Source organism: Pan paniscus, chromosome 16 (genome assembly GCF_029289425.2).
Source record: "Pan paniscus chromosome 16, NHGRI_mPanPan1-v2.0_pri, whole genome shotgun sequence".
Taxonomy (NCBI): Eukaryota; Metazoa; Chordata; class Mammalia; order Primates; family Hominidae; genus Pan; species Pan paniscus.
In genome coordinates this window covers 24,504,320-24,531,085 of record NC_073265.2, presented here as the reverse complement: position 1 = coordinate 24,531,085, position 26,766 = coordinate 24,504,320, and the positions used below count along the sequence as shown (strand labels likewise).

General features: G+C 36.9%; 1 protein-coding gene and 2 pseudogenes across 4 annotated transcripts in view; all 3 read left to right on the top strand.

Annotated features, from left to right (window-relative positions):
- The window catches only part of DPH6 (diphthamine biosynthesis 6), a 385,926-nt gene that overhangs the window by 237,091 nt on the left and 122,069 nt on the right, over positions 1 to 26,766 (top strand). For all 4 annotated transcript variants that reach the window (XR_010109896.1, XM_063596530.1, XM_063596531.1 and 1 more), the window contains exon 9: positions 12,792 to 12,841. Coding sequence is in view for 3 of the 4 variants with exons in the window: in XM_063596530.1 (XP_063452600.1) it covers positions 12,792 to 12,806 (15 nt within the window). In the remaining variant the exon portion in view is untranslated. The remainder of the gene's footprint in view (positions 1 to 12,791; positions 12,842 to 26,766) is intronic.
- Positions 43 to 18,313, top strand: LOC134729064 (uncharacterized; annotated as a pseudogene).
- On the top strand, positions 17,618 to 19,484 carry LOC100991057 (splicing factor 45-like; annotated as a pseudogene).

The window sequence follows — 26,766 nt, the reverse complement described above, 5'->3', positions numbered from 1 at the left end:
TTTTTATTCTTTCTGTCATATTTCATTCCTTTCTGAATTTCTATGTATCCATTTGGAATCTTCTTTTTTTCTTTTTTTTTTCTTTTTTTTTTTGTCCAACAGAACTCATGTTAGTATATATTTTAGTGAGAATATGCTGGTGAAAATTTTACATGCTTTTGTTAGTCTGGAAATGTCTTTATTTTGCCTTCTTGTTTGGAGAGTTTCTTTCTTTCTTTCCTTCTTTCTTTCTTTCCTTCTTTCTTTTTCTGTCTCTCTTTCTTCCTCCCTCCCTCCTCTTTCTTTCTTTTTCTTTCCTTTTCTTTCTTTCTTTCTCTCTCTCTTTCTTTTTCTTTCCTTCTTTCTTTCTTTTTTCCTTCTTTCTTTCTTTCTTTTTCTTTCCTTCTTTCTTTCTTTTTTCCTTCTTTCTTTCTCTCTTTCCTTCTTTCTTTCTCTCTCTCTCTCTTTCTTTCTTTCTTTTTTTCAGAGTCTCTCTCTGTCACCCAGGCTGGAGTGGTGCAGTGGCACAATCTCAGAACACTGCAACCTCCGCCTTCCAGGCTCAAGCAATCCTCCTGTCTCAGCCTCCCAAGTAGCTGGGACTACAGGCACATGCCACCACGCCTGGCTAATTTTTTGTATTTTTTGTAGAGATAGGGTTTCACCATGTTGCCCAGGCTTGTCTCAAACTCCTTGGCTCAAGCAATCTGCCTGCCTCAGCCTTACAAACAGCTGGGATTACAGGGTTGAGCCATTGTGCCCAGCCCTAGAGAGTTTTTTGCTGGGTATAAAATTCTAGAAAGACAGTTCTCTTTTGGCATCTTGAAGATATATTTCCATTGTCTGTCTTTTATTATTTCCATTAAGAAGTCAACCATAATTCTTACTGCTATACCTTTGAAGATAATGTATAGTTTTGCCATTTATCTGTTTTCTGGTTTTTTTCTTTGTCCTTTGTCTTTGGTTTTCATCAGTTTTACTGTGCTATACCTAGGTGCTGTTTTCTTTGCCTGCATGTCTTTCACTTCAGAAATTCTTTGCCTTTATTACTTACATTGTTCTGTCGTATTTTTTTCTCTTCTGCTCCCTCTGGGACTCTAATTAGATACACCTTTTTACCAGGCCTATATAGCTATAATGTTTTCAGTATTTCCATTCTTTTTATTCACCAAGTTTCAGCTTAAATACTTTCTGGCATTTCTTCTAAATCACTAAGCCTCTCTTCAGCTTCCAGTATTCTATTTAACCTATTTATTAAGTCCTTAGTTTCAGTGATTACATTTTTTTAAGTTTCAGGTTGCTTTTCAGTTCTTTTTTATACATTCCAGCCAGCTCTCTGGAATCTATAAATTATTCATCCTATCATCTATTTTTGACATATTAATCACATGTCTTTTTTAAAACAATTTTTTCTTGATGCATAACAGATGTCCATAGTTTTGGGGTACATGTAAATAATTTAATACATTCATATAATTTGTAAAGATCAAATCAGTATACTTGGAATATCTATCACCTTAACTTTTTTTAAGATTCTAGAAACACTTGAATTATTCTCTACTAACTATTTTGAAATGTACAATAAATTATTGTAAACTGTAGCCACCCTAATGATTTATCAAATACTAGGTATTATTTCTTCTATTAATCATGTATTTGTACCTATTAATCAATTTATCTTCATAGTTCCCTTCCCCCTGCCCTTCCTGGCATCTAGTAACCACCAATCTACTCTCTATCTTCTCAAGATCAACTTTTTTAGTTCCTACATTGAGTATGAACATGCATTACTTGTCTTTCTGGGCTTGGCTTATTTCACTTAATGTAGTGACTTCCAGTTCCATCCATGTTGTTGCAAATGACAGGATTTGGGCCTTTTTTGCAGCTGAATAATATTTCATTGTGTATCTATACCACATTTTCTTTATCCGTTCATCTGTTCATACACACTTAGGTTGATTCCATATTTTGACTATTGTGAATAATGCTGCAATAAACATGGGAGTGCAGATAGCTCTTTAACATATTGATTTCCTTTCTTTTGGATATATACCCAGTAGTGGAATTACTGGATCATATGGTAGTTCTATTTTTAGTTTTTTGAGAAACCTCTATACTGTTCTCCATAGTCACTCTGCTAATTTACATTCCCACGAACAGTGTATGAGAGTTACCCTTTTCCACATCCTCACCAGCATCTGCTACTGCCTGTCTTTTTGACATAAACCATTTGGACCGGGGAGAGATAATATGTCACTGTTGCAAAGTAACTGCAGTTGTAGACTATGAATTTTAACCATTATAACTATGCTCAAACACATCTTTATTAATTAAAATAGGAACCATTACAATCAACACATTTTTGCCAATAAGAAATAAGTTTGTTTATTCCTATGGTGTAAAAGTTTGTGCTTTAGGATTCAACAAACTCTTGGAAAGCATTTTCTGCATTCTGCTGGTTGTGGAAGCATTTTCCCTGCAAAAGGTTGTCAAGATGCTTAAAGAAGTGGGAGCTGGTTGGTGAGAGGTCAGGTGAATACGGCAGATGAGGCAAAACTTTGTAGCCCAATTCATTCAACTTTTGAAGTGCTGGTTGTGCGACATGAGGTCAGGTGTTGTCGTGAAGAACTGGGCCCTTTCTGTTGACCAATGCCAGCTTAGGCATTGCAGTTTTTGGTTCATCTCATCAATTTGCTGAGCATACATCTCAGATGTAATCATTTCGCCAGGATTCAGAAAGCTGTAGTGGATCAGACCAGCAGCAGACCACCAAACAATGACTGTGACCTTTTTTTGGTGCAAGTTTGGCTGTAGGAAGTGGCTTTGGAGCTACTTCTCGGTTCAGCCACTGAGATGATCATCACCAGTTGTGGTATAAAATCCACTTTTCATCGCATGTCACAATCCCATCAAGAAATGGTTGATTGTTGCACAGAAAAAGAGAAAACGACACTTCAATACAATGATTTTTTTTTTATTTTTGCTAAGCTCTTAAGGCACCCACTTATCTAGCTTTTTCACCTTTCCAATTTGCTTCAAATACCAGATGACCATAGAATGGTTGACATTGAGTTCTTTGGCAACTTCTCGTGTAGTTGTTAGAAGATCAGCTTCAATGATTACTCTCGGTTGTTGTCAACTTCCAACGGCTGGCCACTGTGCTCCTCATCTTCAAGGCTCTTGTCTCCTTTGTGAAACTTCTCGAACCACCACTGCACTGGACATTTGTTAGCAGTTCCCAGACCAAATGCGTTGTTGATGTTGCAAGTTGTCTCTGCTGCTTTATGACTGATTTTGAAGTCAAATAAGAAAATCACTCGAATTTGCTTTTTGTTTAACATCATTTCCATAGCCTAAAATAAACATAAAATATATACCAAGTAATAAGTCATTAGCAAAAAAAATGAGAAATATGCATTAAAATGATGTATGACATAACCACATGTATTTAAAAACGTATTCCAATATCAAATGGCAAATTTCAACAATGCTAAAACCACAATTACTTTTGCACCAACTTACATTTCTCCGATTACTGATATTGAGTATTTTTTCATATTTGTTGACCATTTGTACGTCCTCTTTTGAGAAATGTCTATTCAGAGCTCTTGACCATTTTTTTGATTTGCTTTTTTTTTTTTTTTTTTTTTGCTATTGAGTTGTTTGAGCTCCTTATATATTCTGGCTATTAATCCCTTGTATGATGGATAGGTTGCAATATTTTCTCCCATTCTGTGGGTTGTCTCTTCACTCTATTGATTGTTGTCTTTGCTGTGCAGAAGCTTTTTAGCTTGACATGATCCCATTGGTCCATTTTTGCTTTGGTTGCCTGTGCTTTTGGTGTCTTACACAAAATAAATACTTGCCCAGACAAATGCCCTGGAGTCATTCTCCAATGTTTTCTTCTAGTAGTTTCATAGTTTCAGGTCTTAGATTTAAGTCTTAAGTCAATTTCGATTCAATTTTTGTGTATGAATAGCCCTGTGCACACACAACATGATTTTTTTTTTAGAAAAACCTAAAGATGCCACCAAAATAATGTTAGAACTGATAAATGAATTCAATAATTGCAGGATACAAAAATCAGTAGTGTTTATATACACCAACAACAAACAATCTGAGAAGAAAACCAAGGAAATAGTCTCATTTGCAATAGCTACGAATAATATATAATACCTAGGAATCAATTTAACCAAAGAACTGAAAGATCTGTACAATAAAAAGTATAAAACACTGATGAAAGAAATTGAAGAGAAAACAAAAGGAAAAGATATTCCATGCTCATGGATTAGAAGAATTAATATTGTTAAAATGACAGTACTCCCCAAAGCAATTTACAGATTTGATGTAGTCCCTATCCAAATACCAAGGATGTTCTTCACAGAAATAGAAAAAAAAAATCCTGAAATGTATATAAAACCATGAAAGACTTCAAGTGGCCGAAGCAATCCTGAGCCAAAAGAACAAAGCTAGAGACATTACACTACCTGATGTAAAAAATATATATATATATTTTTTAAAACTGAGTCTCACTCTGTAGCCCATACTGGAGTGCAGTGGTGTGATCTCACCTCACTGCAGCCTCTTGCCTCCTAGATTCAAGCCATTCTCCTGCCTCAGCCTTCCAAGTAGCTGGGATTACAGGCACCTGCCACCATACCCAGATAATTTTTTTTTTTTTTGTATTTTTAGTAGAGATGGGGTTTCACCATGTTGTCCAGGCTGATCTCAAACTCCTGACCTCAAGTGATCCACCTGCCTCAGCCTCCCAAAGTGCTGGGATTACAGGCATGAGCCATTGCGCCCAGCCTGACTTCAAAATTTACTACGAAGCTATAGTAACCAAATCTACATGGTAGTGGTATAAAAACAAACATATAGACCAATGGAATAAGCTAGAGAACCCAGATATGAATCCCTACACTTAGAGCCAACTTATCTTTGACAAAGGCACCAAGAGCATACAATGAGGAAAGGACAGTCTCTCCAATGAATGATGCTGGGAAAACCAGATAACTATATGCAAAAGAAGGAAATACAGTTCTTTTTAATTTTAGCAAATAATTTCAATAAATGAGTCACCTGTGGATCTGGGTTTTTTCCCCTCCTGTCCTGTTTTGTGTCATGTCTGTTATTCCTTTCTTTATTAATGCTGAATATTGTATTTGTTAAACTGTAGTGATTCTGGATAATGTTACTTCTCTCCATGAATCTGTTTGGCCAGCAGAGTGTTGGCAGATTATCTTAATTCTGGGACTCAATTACAGATTTCGTAATACTCAGCCTGCCTCTTGTTTATCTCTGCTTTTCCAGTTTGTGGACACCTGGATTCCCAGTTGAGATCCTGGGGTTTTTAATCAGAATCCCTCTCCCTTGGAGGTTTCTAAAATCTAGCTTTTGTCTCCATAGGACTGTGAGACTGTGGAAAAACCTTGCTCAGTCCTTCACTGGCTTTCTGCCTACCTTATTATACCCTTCTGTAATTCAATAATTGTACAAATCATTCAGCAAATAATTTCTTATTCTTCAGCTCATTTATCTTTTGGAAATGCATGCTTTATTGTTTGTACTAGGTTTTATAAAATAATCGCATGCATCATAAAATATATGCTTTTAAAATATAGTAGCTTTCCTTATCTCAGCATTTAAAAAAAGATGAAACTTCTTCATATAGTCTGTTTTCCCTGGTACCCAAGTAAAGTTTGTTTGTTTTTCCTGTTCTATTTTTTTTTTTTTCATTTTCTTAACCAGGCTTCAGACTCTGTATCATTAAAGTAGTTATTCGTGTTTGGATAGTCATAAGATTATAAAATTTAGCGTTGGAAGGAACCTAAGACATCATCTACTGTTGGCTAACCTCCCACACAGTGCAGAAATGTTTTCTGCAGCATCCTTGGCATATGCTCATCCGGTCTCAATTTGGATATCTTCAGCAAAGGAGCTCATCATTTCCTGAAACAATCCATTCTGTTGGACAACTCTATTTTAAAAATCCTTATGCTGAGCTAAAATATGCCTCTTTGTAACTTATACTCATTTAATCATTGTTTCAAGTTTTCCTTCTGGAATAAGTCAAAACAAGAGAACATTTCAGATAACTGTACTTAAAGCAGATCTTAATGCCATTCCTATCTCTCTCGCTCTCTGTGTGTATGTCTTTTTTTTTCTTTCTTGTCCCAAAGCATTGAACATAAATTTCTAAACTTGGATTAATAGTCATAAGGAGGTCATCTATTTGGTAATAATTTTTAAATTAGCTTTATTGTAGACAAATTCCTCTGATATTTGAAGACAGAAATTTTTTTGTAATTATCTTGAATTATATTTTTGTATAGAAAAAAGAGTAAGAAGACTGCCATTTATTTTCAAAGATGATACTGTATAACCACTTGTGGGGATGTAGAGGAAAAAAAGCAGTCTTCAGTTGCCAAGATGTGATTGAAATCTGAGGGGGTGCATTTTTGTTTTCAGTACTTGTAAATTGCCTTTAAAACCTGTTGTTTTTAAATTAATAATTACCATAATCATATGGCACCTAATGTTTATTGAGTACTACGTATAATTCATGTATCTTATCTCTCCTTTTAGACTGAATTCTCCGCTCAATAATAATTCTCCAATCTCTTTTAGTATAACTTATGATCTAGTTTTTTTGTTTTGTTGTTGTTGTTGTTGTTGTTGTTGTTTTTGAGATGGCGTTTCACTCTTGTTGCCCAGGCTGGAGTGCAGTGGAGTGATCTCGGCTCACTGCAACCTCCTCCTCCCGGGTTCAAGCGATTCTCCTGCCTCAGCCTTCTGAGTAGCTGGGATTACAGGCATGTGCCACCATGCCTGGATAATTTTTTTTTTTTTTTGTATTTTTAGTAGAGATGGGGTTTCTCCATGTTGGTCAGGCTGGTCTCAAACTCCCGACCTCAGGTGATCCACCAACCTCAACCTCCCAAAGTGCTGGGATTACAGGCGTGAGCCACCACACTCGGCCAATTTATGATCTAAACAGAACAGTGAGCATTAAAGAAGGTACTATTAGTAATCAGAAGGTAGTATTAGTAATAGTCATTCTTTTTAAAGCTGAACTTCAGGTTATTCTATCAGCTAGTACTGTTACACAGAAATTTATATATATGTGACATATTGTTTTGAGTAGTTCTAAAAGGCATTCATATAAGGTTATTATGTCCTGTCCTGTTTATGATTTAAGCTTCCACCTACATCCTAACCCCTTCTTCACATTCATAATTGCAATGTAGTTTTGTAGGCAAAAATTGGTACTTTTTTTGTGACCTGCCAAAAGTGAAAAAAGATCCTCTTTTCTCGCCCCACTGTTCCCCAGGTAAAATGAGAGAAGCCACAGGGCATGCAAGGCTGGACTGCCTACCCTAGAACAGTCCCTTATTGGCCCTTTTTAAGATGTGCAAAAAGGTGGAGTTTGAAGAGTTAAAGCTGTTGTAATTATAACCCTTAAATTTCCGGAGCCTGATTAGAGGACAGCATGGGGAATGCCTAGTGCTTCAATTATTTTGCAAAAATGCCATTTTTGTGAAATGAATCCCACTGTCCCTAAAGAATATCCATTCTCGTTCTACATGGTGTTCTCAATCTGGGCTAGAAAATTAAGTGGTGCTGGTGGATGAGTTTCATTCTGATTTAATTGGTCTGGAATGGGTTCTGGGTTTCCAAGTGATTCAAATGTTCACCTAAGTTTGAGTCACTGCTCTAAAACTACTGTGACACAGGGGGAAAAAAAAGTTTTCTTCTAGGCCCAAAAGTTGTGATTTCAAGAGCTGGCATAAGAAAAGTGCTACTGACAGCCAAAAAATGCACACAGGAGGATCCCACTGATTATAGATATTCACATTTCAAGATCACATCACTCTGAAACATCTGATTAATTCTAAAGGTAACTTTCAGAAATGTGCCAGGCAGTTAAAAGTCGAAGGGATTTTATTTTTACCAAAAAATTTGTCTTTTTAACCTCAACCTGTGAGGAATCACTTTTAAGATCTACTGTTCAGAAAATAAACAACTTAATGAATTAGTTCCATTTTGCAACATTTCATATTCTAGAAATTTCATCAAAGAAATGATTGGCAAACTTTGAGGAAAATTGGTTCATCTAACTTCCTTTTGTTAGTAGAGGAGAAAAACAGCCTGAAATACTTATTTCCCCCTATGCCTTTTCGCTCTTTAAAATGGGTTTAAGGCAGTTACTATGAATTCTGTCTCTAAGAAGGAAAGTTTCACACAACTAATTTTCATTAGGAGTGATATGAGATAATTATCATACAAACATGCTTCCTCTTTTTATGCTGTCTTTTCTAATTTATGCATTGCCACAATCAGTCGTTCTACCTGTGCTAGCTCTAGGATGGGTTGAGGAAAATATTTTTTTCACTTGAATATTAAATATTCTCTTTCTTAATGACCTACTTCATCATGTCCTTTGCTCTGTTTTCTTTTCCTGATATCATTTTCTTTTCTGAGAAAATTATGTCTAAAAACGGTAACTGCCAAATTATGTTTGACCCATTGGTTAGGCATTTCTGATTCTAGCTGCTAGAATGGAATGAATCTTTTAGGAGCCAGCAGCTTAGCGCTCACACCAGACACTGGTCCAGAACACTGCCAGAAGGCTGCACTGCAATCAGACTTCAGTTGTGAGAGTTCTTAGTTTCCTCACGCTCCTCCCTCTGTGAAGTATATTTAGCTGAGCTTGTGCATATGACTTCAGTTCATAAAAAGTTTACAAGTGCAGCTGGAATGCTTAGCATTTGATTGTTACATAAATAAGCATTTGAGAACGTATGTAAACTTGACAGTGTTAGTACCAGATGTTCCAGTAACACAATAATGTACTTTGAATGTCCGTTCTCACTCTCAGCTTGTTTATTTTGGCAGTACTTCCTTATCTGCTAACTTTCAGATAAGCATATATTTGCTATCTCCATAGTGTTGATCCTCTTATTGTTACATTCAAATTACATTTATTATATTTAGTGTGTAGAAGTACAAATAACAGAAGCACTAAGACCTACAATCATTTTTACATATGTCTCCTTAAAATACAAACTATCTCAGCTCCTAAATGTTTATGGCATATAAAGAAGAAAGAATCTTCTCTGGGTATAGGTATAAACTCATTTCAGTAGGAATTGTCTTTCCAATTATGGGTTATCCAAGTACTTTTTTTTTTCTTTTTGGCCACCAGGCACTTAAATTAAGAGATTTCTGTTACTGTAAAAATTCCCCTGCCTTCTTCAGGTCTTCCCCACCCCTCACCATACCTGACAATTGTTTTGTTTTGCTTGTTTTGGGAGGGTTACTTTATTTTATTTTTGGTTGGAAATAAAAATTGTATACATTTATGAGATACAATGTGATATTTTGCTATACATTTACATTGTGGAATGATTAAATCAAGCCAATTAACATATCCATCACCTCACATACTTTTTTGTGGTAAATCATAGAAGCTTTTGACATTCTAGAGGTTTTATTTATTTATTTATTTATTTATGCAGTGACAGGATCATAGCTGACTGCAGCCTCAACCTCCTGGGCTCAGGTGATTCTCCCACCTCACCCTCCTGAGTAGCAGGGACTACAGGCGCACGCCACCACATCCAGCTAATTTTTATATTTTTTGTAGAGAGGTTTCACCATGTTGCCCAGTCTGGTCTTGAACTCCTGGCCTCAAGCAATCCTCCCACCTCAGCCTCCCAAATTGCTGGGATTACAGGTGTGAGCCACCATGGCTGACCAGAAGTTTTTATTTCCTCAGAGGTTAATTGTGCAGTTATTTCAGACATGCGGAAAAGTAGCATGAATAAGAATGATACTAGAATGTACACATATCTATATATTTTGTACCATCATTCACCTGTTGCTGACATTTGCTCCATCTGCATTACCAGATAACTGTGCTCACTCATTCTCTTTTATCTCTCTGAATATATGTGTGTGTGTTTGTATATATGCATATATATACACACACATAAGATATGCATATATGTATATGTGTATACACATGCACAACACATTTTTTCTGAACCTTTTGAAAAGTAGTAGCATGGTCCTTTACTCCTATGTACTACAATACCTAAAAATAAAAATTTCCTAAAAATAAAAATGTTGTCTTATATACAAGTAAAGTTAAAATTGATGCATTTTTCTAATCCTTCATCTGTATTTCAATTTTGTTAGTTAACCCAACGATATCCTTTATACTGTTGTTTTTCCTCAGGAAAAACAAGGTCGGGACTGTTTTTAGGACTCAACCTAGGATCAGGTATTACATTTAGTCTCTTCAGTCACCTTTAATCTGGAGCATTTCTATAAAGCTTTGTTTTGCTTTTATAGCATTCAAATTTTTGAAAACTGTAATTCCATCTTTAATAATAGAGAATTCTTTGTTTTGGTTTTACATGATGTTTCTTTGTGGGTAGATTGAGGTGACATGTTCTGTGCCCAATACAGAGTGAGAGATGATGTGCTCTTCTCAGGGTGTCACATCAGGAGGCACACTATATCCATCTGCCCTCAACGGGGATGTTAATTTTGATGACCTAGTCAGAGTAGTGCCCAGTTTCTCTACTGTGTGGTTATCAGTTTTTCTCTTGCCACTAATAAGGAAACAATTTAATGTAAATATACTAGATTACAGCTTTTTAAATGACTTTTTACTAAACATATTTTTGTGATTGTACTGTGCACAGTCATACTATAAAAGCCCTAAAGTTGCCCAGACTTTCCTGTCTACTTTTCTTTATCCCTGAAATGCTCTCTTTCCTCTAGGCCACCTCGCTCTGAAACTGCCTTTGTTCTTAAGGGCCACGTGACAACATCCACCCAGTCTTTTTGCTTCCTGACTTTTCTCAGTCTGAGCCTGACTTCTGGAATCAGACTGAACATGTTGGGTGTGTTCTCTGCAGAGAGCTCTGCTGAGGTAATTACAGGTTCTGGAAACCATAGTGACCTGAACTTTACTGAGGGAGGTAACCTATTTGGAGATAAAGTCCAAATATGGTCAAGAATGAAAGCAAAAGTTTGAAGCCAGAAAGTCAATTCTTAGCCTCAGAATGGGAGGTTATGTAAGGCCCCAAAAGGGCAATCAATCATGAAATTCAAAGCCAAAATCAACAGGTTGAGAGACGTGGTACAATTTGTGTTAAGGCAATAGGTTTAGAATTAATGCCCTGAGGTTGATAGAGGTCTGTCTTTATGTGAAAACAGCTCTGCAGCAAAGACACAAGCCTGATAGCCTAACAGAGCCTGACTCTGCCCTGCTTTGGCTTTGAATGATAGAACACCATGACTCAATAAGGGGCATGACCTCAGAGAGGGTAGAGCAGGCTCCCAATAAGAGTAAGCATAGTAAGGATGCATGGTGCAGTTCTAGAAAGAAAAGAGCCAATTGAGTGCATCACTTGAATTATTTCCCTTGGTGGGAAATGTATTTTATTTCTATGTAATATTATAAAAAAACATTTTAGAAACACACTGTATTATAAACTTCAAGCTCACTTCCAAAGATACAGGAGAACAAGAAAAACGTGCATGAAGTTAGTAAAAGTGATCTAATTAGCATTCTTATAGAATGAGCTGTAGATTTACTGGAGTCTTACTAAAGGGAAAAATACCAGAGCACCAGACTCGCACATCAATCATTTGAGATTGTCTGACAGTCTTGAAGAGGATATCCTGGCTGCAGAAAGCACACTGCTGTCTTAAGGCTAGGGGCCCAGGTCAGAACATAGGAAGAACAAAAGATGAGCAGTTTTGAAAGGAACCAGCTGGCTTAAGGTGATCCAAAGTGCACAGATGTTAAAACCTTAGTGTTCCAGCAATACAATTACCCAAAACAAGAATAACAGAATAACCACTACAAAATTATAAGACTCGATTTAGCTTGTTGACCCTTGAGGTCTGAGTATTTATGTCATGCTAATTTTTTACTACTTTAATGTAATTTTATTTTGTGTCTTCTGGTTGATGGCTATAAAAAAACAAAATTTCTTACAAAAGTTGAATACTAAATTGTAACTGATCTTTATTAGAGATATGTATAGAATTCTGTCTATGTGAGATCTTAAAGATCTTTCATGCTTTTTAAATGGTCTAAGCACAATAACCAATACTTTATAATTTCCTGTGTAATTATCTCAAACTTCCTCATACTTAATACAGGTGGTTTTATGGCAAGTCAAGAGATGGTAGATCTCAAGTCAATTATGAACTTCCTAAAGTGGTAATTGAATGTAAAACAGAATAATCTAAAACTGAAAACTAAAGTGGTTTGAATCACAGGAATAATCAGGAACTAAAAACATACGAGATTTGGAAAATGTTGATTTTGTTGTTTCACAGTGTCTGTGAGTATGTGGTTAAAGTCATGAAAAATAGCTCAACATTCTTTAAGACCTTAGTCATTGTTTTCTATTTAATGATGTTGAACACTTTGTGAGTGTAAGGGGTGTTATTAATAATTATTTGGAGGCAAAACACACCCTAGAAAAGAGTTACTGTGTGCCCTTTAAAGATATTTAAAATGAAGCATCATCTATAGTAGAACCAACAGCGTACTACCTGACTTGAGACAACAAGTTTACTTACTCAACAGACATTATCAAACACTTCAAACCTTTATGGATATCTCAGTACCTTTAATGAGTATATGAGTTGGTCATGTAAAAATTCCATGTTGTATTCACCATACCATACAAGGAGATCTCCCTTGCTGTCATATGAAGATGTGAAAACAATAATATTAAAAGGGTCCCTCTGTGACTAGTTGTCTATATTTTCAATTCTAGGGCAGAACAGCATAAAATAAGCAGAATTACAAATTTGATTATCAAACTCTGTAAGTATATCACGTTCGTTTGTTATTTGTATTCAGAGAATGTGAGGGTGAGACTATGTAATTTAGCTGCAGCTTGCTGGGTTTTTTTTTTTTTTAACCATCCAAATAGCTTCATAGAGATGAGCTTTGAAGAATGGCTTAAACATACTGTTTTTTAATTTCCTCTCAGGTTAGTGTCACTTCAAAAATAAAAATAAAAATAGGCACTCTTACTGGAACATCAGGAGTAATGCTGGGTATAAACAGGATTAGAATATACTTAACTGTGGTAATCCTTCCCGACACACACAGAGATGAATTGATAACTGGATTTGGCATTTCAAATATTTTTTACCAAGGCAAAGGCTTTAGGGTGTTTTCTCGGAATTAGAGAGTTTAGAGATGAAAAAGGTGCCATTTATTATTTTCTCTTTCTGTCAGCTTAGGACTTCTCTTTGCAATCATGTTTATAATACTGGGCCTGTCTGTTCTTAAATGTTTCACCTGTTGAAGGATGTTCCATCAGAGGGTGTGCTAAAATCTTAGATTGTATGTACCAGAGGTTTTGACTGAATAATATTCTGATAAAATCAAGTAAGTTAATGTATTGGAAAGGAACTTGGGCTTACAATCAGCAGTAGTGAGTTCTAGTCAGGAATCTGTAATATAATTTGTACATGATCTTGAGCAAATCACTTAGTGTCTCTCAATTTTCTGTTTCCTCATGTGAGATGTGAAAGGTTTTGGCTAGCCTATATTATTCAGTTTGTTAGATAATCAGATAAATATATCATTTAATCAAATTAACCACATCAGTGTATCAGTTCAGCCAAAATATTTGTCATTTATATAAGAAAGACTATAAGAAATCAGAAAACTAGATTTTTATTTTCTTAGCAATAGTACTACTTTGCCAAGTAATGGCAACTTAAAAGAGCTTTCTCTCAAACCTGGCAGTATTACACCATTTTTGCTACAATATTATTTTCAGGAATATAATCACGGCTTACCTATTACCAGGGCCTCAGAGTATAAATGAAAAAAAAATAATTAGCTTTTGCAATCCTACTTTATCCTGGGACTCAATAAAGAAAATTAGTATCCTTCTTTAAAAAAAGGGAAAAAAGATGACTATATTCCCATTCCTCCAAAATATAGAATATCAAATGAAGAGTAAATAGACACTAACCTCTCCTCCCCCCCCTTTTTTTTTTTTAACTCCAGAGCTAACTGATCTGAATAATTTTCTCTTCACCAAAACTGGTAGAATATTTTACTTTATCATCAGGTTATTTTTGATTGCAAAGCTGTAACCTCACAGTATAGTTATACTGAAAAATGCATAGGATTTGGAATCAGATCTAGCTTCAAGAATCTGTTCTATTACCTCATATATATATAATTTGAGTAATTTCTTTAAAGGTTTAAGGAAACCTTTGAATCTTGGTTTCCTTATTACTAACAAGGCAGTAGCAGTAATATTTGTCATTGGAACGTCTATTGGTAAGAAATTAAATAATGAATGTGAATCATAAAGACTAGTATGCCTTCTTATTAGCGCTATTATAAAAAATATTTTAAAATATTTTATATTTAATAAATTGTATTACTTTCATCTGACTACATATAGATAACATCGCACCTTTATAGACAGTATTATTAAGTTCAAATATTAAAGATGGAAGGAAGGAAGAGGAATGGAACTAATATTTCTGGAGCACCCTGCCACAGCATCATGATGGAAAAGTCAGGGAGTGCTTTATTTTCTAACTCCAATGTAATGTACTTTCTAACTGCTGTGTAAGAGACAATGCACCACCACATTATCACCTGTGTAAGAGAAGGAAACTCAACCCTTTGGGGTTCTTAAATTGTAGAACAAAGAAGAGTTGCCCCAATGTGGAGAAACTCTGGTTTTTCTTGACCACTTCCTTTCTGCACCATTTCTCCAAATTTTATTTTTTAATATAGAAACCATTATAAGCATATAGCTTACAAATCTAATCAATATGTTTCCACACAAATCTGCAAACTGATTTGTATATAAGAAGACCCTATTCAAGTTTGAATTCAGGTGGATATTTAGCTGAAATGCCATGAGAAAAAAAAAAAGAAAAATCGTCTTCATTGTGAATTTGAGATAATTACTTTCAAAAATCACTGCAGCCCCAATCCAAGAAGGGGCCACAAGGTTTAATTGTGGGTGTGCTATTTACAGATTAATTAGGACATTTAACTTCATTTTTTATACCACAGAATTAATCCCATAAAAATTAGTGATCTCGAAGGAGTCAGTTGTCGACTCTGACAGGATCTCTTTGCCATAATCTATTAAAATGCTGCTTTTATCTTGTCTTGCCTGTGTCATATTTTATGGATTTTTTCATAAACACTGCCTATACTTCATAAATGTCTCAATTTTCTAGTCTATTAACATTACTTCAAAAGCAATTGATAAAAGAGTAGGGCATGCATGAAATAATACACCAATAATGTGAAGTGCTGGAGGCAAGAACAGTGGGTAGGATCTGCACAGCTTGTGAGCTGAAACAATGAAAGGATGTTTTATCTACTACAATAAAGAAACAAATGATCATTTTTGATAGTAGAAAAGAGATTGCTAGTAATTGGGCAGATGAAAAATGGGTTATACAGAAAATACAGCATAGTTTGAAAATGATAACTGAAATGAGAAAATAAATGTCCCCAAGTATATATTTACATTAGTGGAAACCTTTTCCCTTTTGTTACCAAAGATTTGGTATTCAGTTTGATTTGTCTTAGTTCTAGATATGATGGTTTTATTCTATATATAAATATTTCCTTTGTATGCATATATTTTTACCAAACCTATATATGTATTTTATGTGTTGACTACAATAAATGTTGGAATTTGGTTTTTAAATCTTTTTAATTATTATTATTATTATTATTTTGAGATGGAGTCTCACTCTGCCGCCCAGGCTCGAGTGCAGTGGCACTATCTCAGCTCACTGCAACCTCCGCCTCCCAGGTTCAAGCAGTTATCCTGCCTCAGCCTCCCAAGTGGCTGGGATTACAGGCACATGCCACCACACCCAGCTAATTTTTTATATTTTTGGTAGAGATGGGGTTTTACCATGTTAGCCAGGCTGGTCTCAAACTCCTGACCTCAAGTGATTCACCCACCTTGGCCTCCCAAAGTGCTGGGATTACAGAGGCATGAGCCACCACGCCCGGCCTAATTTTTTTATTCTAGTTTTTGAAGTTATTTTAATTTTTCTTTTAATGTATAGATGATATGTCTATAGCATCCTCTTTAGATTTCTTAAGCCCTAATATAAGACCTAATATAATGAAATAAGAATCTTAATTTGGATTTGTACCACAAATTTAATTGAATAAACTGACTTTTCAAAAACTTATTCGGTAATTATGTATTTAAATCAACTAAATGAAAAGCAAAGAGGAGAAAAGTCACTGAGCAAGATGCAGAATTCCTAATTTTTCTTTCATGTTATTCTTCGTATTTTACCACCTGACTTAGCTAAATAAAGCCAGATATTGTCTGAGCTTTCATTCTTAAGGCATCATGTTATAAACAGAGTGACCTTAGAGCTCAGTATGTCTGCACAGTCCTGGTGTTTTCCTGTAATTATCAATAGCTCCTCCTTTCACTTTCATAAGTGTCCTGGCTTGGATGACAAAGTCATGGTTACCTATTAAAATATGTGATCAAGTAAATATTGGAAGAAATGTTTGAGTAACACATACGGTTTTAAATTTCTCAAAACCTACATAGTACTATGTAAAATAATTAGTGTGATTTAGTGTTGAGAAAGGTCTTTGGTTCTTGATTCATATAATTCCTTTTTTTAACTTGGAAATGAGACCATTTTCTTGTTTCTCAGATCAAGAAATAATCTCAGATAACTCAAGTGTGATCATTCAATTCTAATACTTGAAAAGAAGATGATTTTTCTCATGCCTTGATAGATGGTGATAGAATACATTACTGAATTGTCCTAGTGGCACTCTATAAAACAGGTAATGTAGTGGGGTGAAGTACAGGACTCATCATAATGATGATGCCATGTGTGCCTGTAAACTTACAGGGGCACAGAAGATCATGACCAAGGGGGATTCTTTAGTTCTCAAATGTTGCAAAGAATATTTGAAACTCCCTGTCCTTGGTACATAACTTATGGAAACAGTCAACAGAATTATGTGGAAAATATCCAGACTTACCATATAGGGTGAAAGATAATACCCAACGTAATAGTTTATTAACTTGACTTAATTCCCACTTCTCTCCCATTTGTCTTTTCCCACGTCAGGAAACAGCATAAATACCCAGTTGCTCAAGCCAAAAACATAGGCATTTTTCATGTTCTCTTTTGTCCATTACATCCATAAACAAATGCTGCCACTTTAGTCCCGGAACGATTCAGAATCTACCTGCTGCTTTTCATCTCCGTTCTTACAATCATAACCCGAGCTACCTTCGTTCTTCTCTACGGTTTTACAATTGCCATGTTACCTGCTCTGCCTGCTTCTACTCTGGCTGCCTCCTCCATGATTTATTCTCAATGTAGTACTCAAAATGATCTTTTAAGAATGTAAGTCTGATGACACAATTCAATAGCTTCCGTTACATTTAAAACAAAACCCAAGCTTCTCACTGTGGCCTATGAGTACTACATGATTATACCCTTGTCTGCCCCATCTCCTACCATTTTTTCATTTTTCACTGTGCTCCATCTTCCATTTTTGTTCATTCAGCATGCCAAGCTTGTTCTCATTTGCTGTTGCCCCTGCATGGGTGGCCTAAAACAAATGATTTTCTTCCCAAATGTTTGTGAAATCCATTCACTTCTCACCACTTCTGTGCTCACAGTCCTAGTACAAGCGCCCATCGTCACTCATCCAAACTGCCCTAGCAACTTCCTCACTGGTCTCCGCGTGTTAAATCGGCTATCCAGCCAGGGTGATATTTTGATAAGTGCATGTTTGATTGTGTTGAGCCCTAGAACTATATTCTAGGAGCTGAACATGCAGCCCTGGCCTGATAGAGTTTATATTTTATTGGAGAAGCAGATACCAAGCACGCACAAAAAAGAATAATTTCAGATTCTGCTAAATACTATGAGGAAAATAAGTCGAGACTTAGTGATAGAGAATAATTGAGGCGAGATCCATTTTTAGATTAGGGAGTCAGGGAAGTCTTTCCCTAAGGTGTATCTATGTGAACAGCTGGGGAGAGGCAGGAAGGAGTTAGGATTGGGGAAACATAGTGAGTGAGAAAGAACATGTTGGAGATGGGGCGCGCTCTCCCAGCAGCCCGCGCTACCTGACCCCGCGCCGCCCAGCGCCCCGCGGACTCAGCGGAGGGTGGTGCCGCCGTTGGCTCCTGCCTCCCCGGCTCCGCGCTGCCGCCACCGCGGCCCATGGGCAGAGTCGGCGGGCGGGCCGGCATTAAACTGAAGAAAAGATGCCCCTGTACGATCAGAGGAAACCAGTGACTCAAAAACAGAAGGCTGGTCCAAAAACTTCAAACTTCTACAGTCTCAGCTTCAGGTGAAGAAGGCAGCTCTCACTCAGGCAAAGAGCCAAAGGACGAAACAAGGTACGGTTCTTGCCCCAGTCATTGACCTACAACGAGGTGGCTCCTCAGATGACCGGGCAAATTGTGGACACACCACCGCATGTGCCAGCTGGGCTGAAGGATCCTGTTCCCAGTGGGTTTTCTGCAGGGGAAGTTCTGATTCCCTTAGCTGACGAATGTGATCCTATGTTTCCTAACCATTGTAAGAAAGTAGTGAAACGCCAGAGAGGAAGGACAAAGACAGCGGGAGCTGGAAAGACAGAAGGAAATAGAAGAAAGAGAAGAAAGGCATAAATACAGACATGATGCACGTGAGTTTTCAAGGAGATCAGATCCGGATTCTGATGAAGATGAAGATTAGGAGCGAGAGAAGAGGAAAACAAGTATGGGCGGAGCTGCTATTGCCTCACCCACTTCTCTGGCAGTAAAAGACAGTTACCCCGAGATTTTCCTTATGAAGAGGACTCAAGACCTCGATCACAGTCTTCCAAAACTGCCATTCCTCCCCCAGTGTACGAGGAACAAGACAGACCGAGATCTCCAACCCGGCCCAGCGCAACTCCTTCCTCGCTAACTTGGGGGGCACGGTGGCGCACAAGATCATACAGAAGTACGGCTTCCGGGAGGGCCAGGGTCTGGGGAAGCACGAGCAGGGGCTGAGCACCGCCTTTTCGGTGGAGAAGACCAGCAAGCTTGGTGGCAAGATCATCGTGGGTGACGCCACGGAGAAAGATGCATCCAAGAAGTCAGATTCAAATCCACTGACTGAAATACTTAAGTGTCCTAATAAAGTGGTCCTACTAAGGAACATGGTTGGTGCGGGAAAGGTGGATGAAGACTTGGAAGTTAAAACCAAGGAAGAACGTGAAAAATATCTCAAAGTTGGGAAAAGTGTGTTGTTTGAAATTCTGGTGCCCCGATGATGAAGCAGTACGGATATTTTTAGAATTTGAGAGAGTTAAATCAGCAATTCAAGCGGTTATTGACTCGAATGGGAGGTATTTTGGTGGACAGGTGGCAAATGCATGTTTCTACAATTTGGAAAAATTCAGTGTCTTGGATTTGGCAGAACAAGTTTGATTTTAAGAACTAGAGCACAAGTCATCTCCGGTGATCCTTAAATGAACTGCAGGCCGAGAAAAGAAGGAAAAAGGTCACAGCCTCTATGACTGTTGCATACTGAGACTCTTGGAGGGACTTCTAAGATATATGTTGGTTGATCCCTTTTTTATTTTGTGGCTGTTTAATATGGTATAAAAATCCGTTTACAAAAAAAACAAAAAGAAAATGTTAGAGATAAGATTGGAGAGATGGGAGGCAATAATAAGAGATAAAGAGCAGTGGATTTGGCACATAATCTGGAGGTAGAATTAACAGAGGTTGCTGATGATTGGTGATGGAAGGGTAGAAATTAAGGATGAAACCTAGGTTTTTGCCTTGGCCACCAAATAAATGGTAGTCTTATAAATTGAGATGGAGAAGTGTAGGGAAGGAGAGGGTTTGTTAGTGGAGAGAAATAAAGTTTTTTTGACAGGGGTGGCTGGAGCAGGTTAAATTGACTGTATCTAGTAGACCACTAAGTGGCTGTATCAAGCAGGTAGATGATTGTGAATCTAGAACTCAAAGTCAGAGCTATAGATATAAAATGGAAAAATCACAGCATATAGATAGAGATTAAAGTCTAGGAACTGAGTAAAGTCACCTATAGAGAAAAGATAGAGAAGTGAAGAGGAGAGAGATCAAGTCCTATAGCACTTTTAATAAGATCAGGCAATCTCCTTACCAAAAAAAAATGTGGTCTGTCAGAAGAAGAAATGAGAGACTGGGGGAAAAAAATAAAGAATTAGGTCAAGGGACAAATGCTGCTCTGAATACAATAAGAAAAGGACAGGAACTGGCCTCAGGATTTGTCAAAATGAAAATTGTTGAGAACTTAGACAAGACCAGATTCAACAGATCAGTGGAGATGAAAACCTAATAGGTTTAAAAAAAAAAAAAAACTGAGGGAGGGAAAAGAGTGGATATAGATTTCACTTTCAAGGGGCTTTGCTGTAAAGGGGAACAGAAAAAAGGCAGTTGACAGAAAGTTGAGGACAAGGGGCTAAAAAATACTGGTTTCAAGTTTGGAGTCATTATAGCACTTTTTTATGTTAATGGGTATAATTCATGAAAAAGGATAAAACTGAAGACACGGGACAGTGAAATCATAATTCCAGAATCTAAATCTGTGTGTTGGCAAGATAGGTTGGAACTTGAAGTGGAGTGATTAGTCTTAGATAGGAGCAGGGATAATTCTATTGTGATCCTAGGGAAGGTGCAGCATATGGGCTCATCAGGCTATGGACTTGGTATTGGGAATGTGGAATAAGAAGCCAGGCCATCAGGTTAGAGAATATGAGATAAAAAATGGTTGTCAGGAGAAAGAGAAAGTTAAAGTACTAGGAAAATATAGTAAGATTGGGCAGCATTAAATACCTGCTTGAAATTTATCATCATAAATGTAATGTGAAATCTGTCTCCAGTTATGTGTTTTTCTCTAGTAACATTCAGGAGCTTGAATAGTGGCACAAAGTAGCTGGAGAGTTGGGTGTAGCTTTGGAGATTTTGACAAGAAAATACGATAGAGTAGCAAGGAGCAAAGGAATTATGTGTATGATTAAAGTGATAGAGCCTAGAATCTGAGCCAGATAAAGAAGGACGTGAGCATATTGGGAGTGAGAGTGGTATAGTAAAAAGTGGCAGGGTCAATAAATTGGAGGTCTGAAAGAGATATAAAAATTTTAGATGAAGGGAGCTAGAATAAGTAGGCTTTAAAATTAGAAGATGGTAGTTAGCAAATCTGCACTTAAAAATCAAAATTTTAGAAGTAATGTGGTTATTGGTGATGACAAGGCCAACCAGTGTTTCGAAAACTTTTTAAAATGGACATAGTAAGGCCAGGCGTGGTGGCTCACACCTGTAATCCTGGCACTTTGGGAGGCCAAGGCAGGTGGATCAAGAGGTCAGGGGATCGAGACCATCCTGGCTAACACGGTGAAACCCCATCTCTACTAAAAATACAAAAAATTAGCCGGACATGGTAGCGGGCGCCTATAGTCCCAGCTACTTGGGAGGCTGAGGCAAGAGAATGGCGTGAACCCGGGAGGCAGAGTTTGCAGTGAGCAGAGATCGCGCCACTGCACTCCAGCCTGCCTGGAGTGCTTTATTTTTGAGATAGAGCAAGACTCTATCTCAAAAATAAAATAAAATAAAATAAAATAGACATAGTAAGTAATATGATGTTCAAGGCAACTCAATATGCACAATGCATACATAATATGTAATTGAAAAAATTATGAAACAATATTTACCTGACTTCATTCAATAAAGTCCGATATTTTAAAATCTATTCTATGTTACTTAAAAGGAAAAAAACGGGTTATAACTCATTAAATTGATATTTATGATTACTAATGGATCTGACTTTGCATTCTGAAAACAGCTCTTGTGACCATGGGAATGAGTAATTGGTGTGGGGTGGAGGAAAGGATTGTTGGTATTGTAGAATTCAGACACCTGAGAGTCCACAGTGTCAGATGGATTATCTACCTAGATGTGGAAGCCATCAAGGATGATGACAGGAGTAATGGCATGGAGGAAGACAATGAAAGTGGTGGTGTAGTCTGGTAGTGGTTTGTGCTTCTAAGAGACTGGAGATTTTAAAGAGCTAGAGAAGACACATTACCTCCAGGTCCTAGAATGTGGGTGGGAAAGATAAAGCAACTTTCATTTTGAAGTACTCAGGAAAAGATGCAGACTTAGAGTCCTGTCTTCACTGTGAGCAAAAAGGTGAAGAAAAAGTCAACAGAAATCACTGTGGACTTGGGGGGATTTTGTTACTGAGAGATTCTGATTTCCATAGGGTCCAAGGAAAGGCTTTGGGAGGTCAGAGACGGGTAGCAGATGGGTTTAATGAAAATGACTTGGGAGGCTTGGACTGAAATTAAATGTGGGCCTGGTTAGTTTTGATGGTAACACAATGAAAAGTGGGTAGTGGCCCATATTAGCCTTCTTCACAGGCTTGGTTTCTTAGCTAGTTCGTAGAGGTGAGATCGTGGTGTGTTAGTTAAGGAAGAGCAGCCTCCCTGTGAGCAGGGTAGTTCCAGCAACTGCCCTTCAACTCTGAATGCTGACATGGCACTAGGAGGGAGGATTGGGACTGTGAGGAAAGGCAATATCACTGAGCCCCGTGAACTCACCATGCAACAGGACCTTTGCACATATCTCATCCTGTTCCCGACTAACTAGCTGTTTGTCTTCTCTTTGATTTCTGTACAAGTCTCATAGCTTTAGGAAAACCTTCCCTCACTCCAGTGGCCTCCCTGATCCAGTTCTTATAGCTCTTTGCACCTCACCTTTATCTCATATGTCACAGCTGCAGTTTTATATCTATCTGTGGGATTGTTTTATTAAGTTTGACTCCTTTGCTAGACTAGGCTCTGTGTAAAAGGGACTATACCTGTTTTGGTTCACTGTTGTATCTCAAGCACAGTATATAGTGTGTAATAGGTGCACACAAAGATAAATTTAATGAATTAATACAATCAGAGTTAGCAGACATTGAAGACAAAAAAAACGGCAAAGGAGACTAAAGAGAACCAACAGGAGGTACTGTTGAAGTTGAAGTTGCAAGGAGGATTTCTTGTTGCAACTAGTAGTGTCTACAGCTCAATCCTCATGGACATGACCCAACTGATCTTGAAAGGACAATACTACAAACCTACTGTCTGAAAGCAAAGAACTATTTAAAGACTATATTAATAGCAACAGTAATCGCCAGAGGGATATGAGATGGAAATTTAGGGGAACAGCAAGTCTAAGGCAGCTTCAAAGGCAGCTCCCTCAAGAATCTAGTCCTAACTAAGGAAACAATTGTTATAGTTCTTCAAGGACTGAGGGAGTAGGATAGATTCAGGAAACAAGAGGGGCATTTGGGTTGGGGATGGAGTAGGAGGAAAGGGGGATAGGAGTGGCATTACAGCATTTTCGAAGCAGGGAAACAACTGGCTATATACGGAGTCAATTCAGGAACTAGGGCACTTTGAGGAGTGTGGCCGTGCCAAAGCCAGTTCACTGAGAAAGGGCTGAGTTAGTCAAAGTTGGAGCAAACAACTGGACTGGCTGAGATGTGAAGCTCTCTCCCACTGAGTAGGACTTAGAGGCTAGAGGCTGGATTGCCAATGGTTTTATGGTAACTGTGCCCCTTATGCTAACAAGTGTCACCCAAGATAAATAAGACAATGATGCAGAATTAGCTAATCTTGGACAAAAGTCCTAACAAAGTTGAAGAATCACCACTAGGGAAGATTTCATTCTGTTTCCATTTTAATTCTGCACCAGTCAGGGACACCATTACATTCCTTTCACATCCACCACCTCTGTGCGTTTACAGTGCATCCTCTTCCTTTGTCTTATGAAGACCTGCATTTCAGAAGCAATTTTTCCCCCTTGCTAGATCATCATTCAGTAGCAGAATAGGACACCCCTGAGCAATCACTGAGTTTCATCTTTCTGTCACAAAGGAATTCACTGACTCACCTCTTGCAACTACACTAACTCTTTCAGGCCAAGAGGGCACTGGTCAGCGTTTTGGAGGAAGTAATTTACTAAATGGTGCCCTTGTGGCCAGAAAGACTCAACACACATAAAAGGAGAAACCACAGACTCCACTTCTCCTGCTCAGAGTGTTGGAAACAATTAGGATTAATTATGTGTTTTTGTGTGGAAGTGATGATATGAATTTCAATGGCATACAGGAAAAGGAGATAAGCCTATTTTTTTAAAGAAAATAGTTCCGGTTTAGGTCCATTATAGCTGCACAATGTCATTATGAGATATGAGAAAGAGATAACTAAATTATTCATATTACAATTTTATTTGTGCTCTATTCTTTATTTTTCCTGGAAAAAGTCCCTATTTGTTATTAAAACTAGCATGTTTTATAAAGAGATTTATGTTAATTACACAGAAAGCTGCCTTAGTCAGAATAGCAAATTCTATAGTGAATTTCAGAGTTTTTAAAATGTGTGCTCTCTATGCTGTAGAATATTTCTTGCTAATGGTTCATGCCATCTATATATCTAGTGATCTTTGAACCTTATGTTCATTATTATGGTTATAGCTGTACCCAAATGGCAGCATATTATTAAAATATGAGATAATAATTGAAGAAACTAAATATAATTATGCTTGTAAAGGAAAACAAACCTAGGAGTAAGTTTTTAGGAGGCAAAATAATACCTTTAAAATGTTATATTCAAAGTAAACATATTACGACAGATGAGAAATGCCAGATTTTCAGGCAAAGGGTGAGAAACTGAACTGAGTTTCAAAAGCCATCTCAAAAAAGTTGTTCACTTTTTTAAAAAAGTACATTTTCTAAAAAGTAGCAAGTTTCCCAGCATTTCTTTTTTAAAAATATGCATTTTCTGTTGTTCAAATGAATAAATATAAAATTATTTTCATTTTGGCACTTTCTAAAATCCTGATCCTACCAGTGGGTAAAATCATCACTAACTTTGCAGTATTGACTTTTAGCTCTGTAGTCCTACTTCCATGTCGTGAAGGCCAGCAGCCGAAAAAAATAATGAAGACTTATCCCAGTCACCAGTTGAACAAATTCTGTTATCATATTAGTCCTGAACATTTAGCAGGGAAAATGATATCAAATATTCTCATATCAAGGTACAGAAGTATCAGTCTCATGGCAGACCCAGATTTGGAGGGCTAATATTAAGCTAGATATCTTGCAGAGTAACCAAGAGTAGATCATTGATCTACTGAATCTCTCTTTAGAATGAGATATATTTATTATTGGTTAGGACCAGGTAGACAGTTTACATTTGTGGTATGTGGTTAATGTAACAATAAGTTAATAACACTATCAGGTGTCTGGAGCGTGTTTACTTTGGATACAACTATAAAGAATACATTTTTAGCATGGCAATTTTTTCCCAAATTTTCATCAAAAAATAAATGATTTATGAGAATGCTTTTTGAGATTACATAAACATTTAGATATTTGTATTGATAATTTTTTTACACTACTTCTCCTTTTAGGGCTCAGTTTTGAAAGCTCTCCTGAGAAAGGAGGAAAAAGCATTTATATGAGGAAGCAAGAAGACTGGAAATGAATTCAGTATTAGAGGAGTAGAGTGGCAGTGACTAAGGTCAGAAAAAAACTAAGTGAGCAAAGAGAACTGAACAAAATAGCAAAAGAAGAGAACAGTGGTGTATGAAATAGGAAATAAAGTGAGGACTATCTCAGAAAAGAAGAAAAATAAGACCCAGAAAAAAATATATATCTCTCAAGAAAGTACCTACCTGACAATATAATTTCCATTAATCTCTATCCACATACCCTTCTTCATATCTGTCTAGTCATTCATAGGCAGACAAGGCTGAGCTATCACCTTAAGCCTAAGATATCACATCATCTTTTGTAGCTGAGATGCTGGAAGTAAATCCTGGAAAATTGGGAGGAGGTGAGAACATTAAGAGATTATAAGAAAATTTAAGCCATTTTTCTTCTGACTTAATTTTCATCTTCATAAGAATATCTTATCCAAATGAGCATAAAATATGAAAGAAGAGCCAAAAATTAACAAATAACAGGCGTCCATAAAGACAAGAGTGTGATGCTGTGGAGTTTTGTCATAACATAAAAATCTGTAGGTTAGGATGTTTGTCACTTTTGGTTTATGTGATGCTTATTTTTTGTCAGCATGTATAATCCCAAGTAATTTATTATAATAGATTTTAGAAGGTAAAATAAATAATTTAACCTATCCCATTCTCATGTAGTTTCTAAGGATTCCCAACGTAAGTCAAATGTGTCTAAAAGAAACAATGTCCACCATGTAAGTTACTCACAGACAATAAAGGAAGTTGCTTACCTAGGCTCCAAAACCATTAGCCATCCCTTGGTGTAACTTACCTGGATTACTAACCAATGTTTAATATATTTTTCCTACTTATTGTTGATTTTCAGCTTGTAGGCATGTAGGTTTTTATTTTAAATCACTGTCAAATTGTGAAACTTAACAAAAAATGGCAGTGGGTGATTTTTCTGTAATGCTCCTGTATTCACTTCTTTGAATGTTAGGTTAGTTTTTGGCTAATGGTTTTGGAGCCTAGGTAAGCAACTTCACTTATTGTCTGTAAGTTACATGGTGGATATTGTTTCTTTTAGACATATTTTACTTGTGTTGGAAATTGTTAATAACTACACGAGAATGTGATAGTTTTAATTAATTATTTTGCCTTCTAAAATATATTATAATTAGTTACTTGGGATTTTATGTGCTGACAAAAAAAAAAAAAG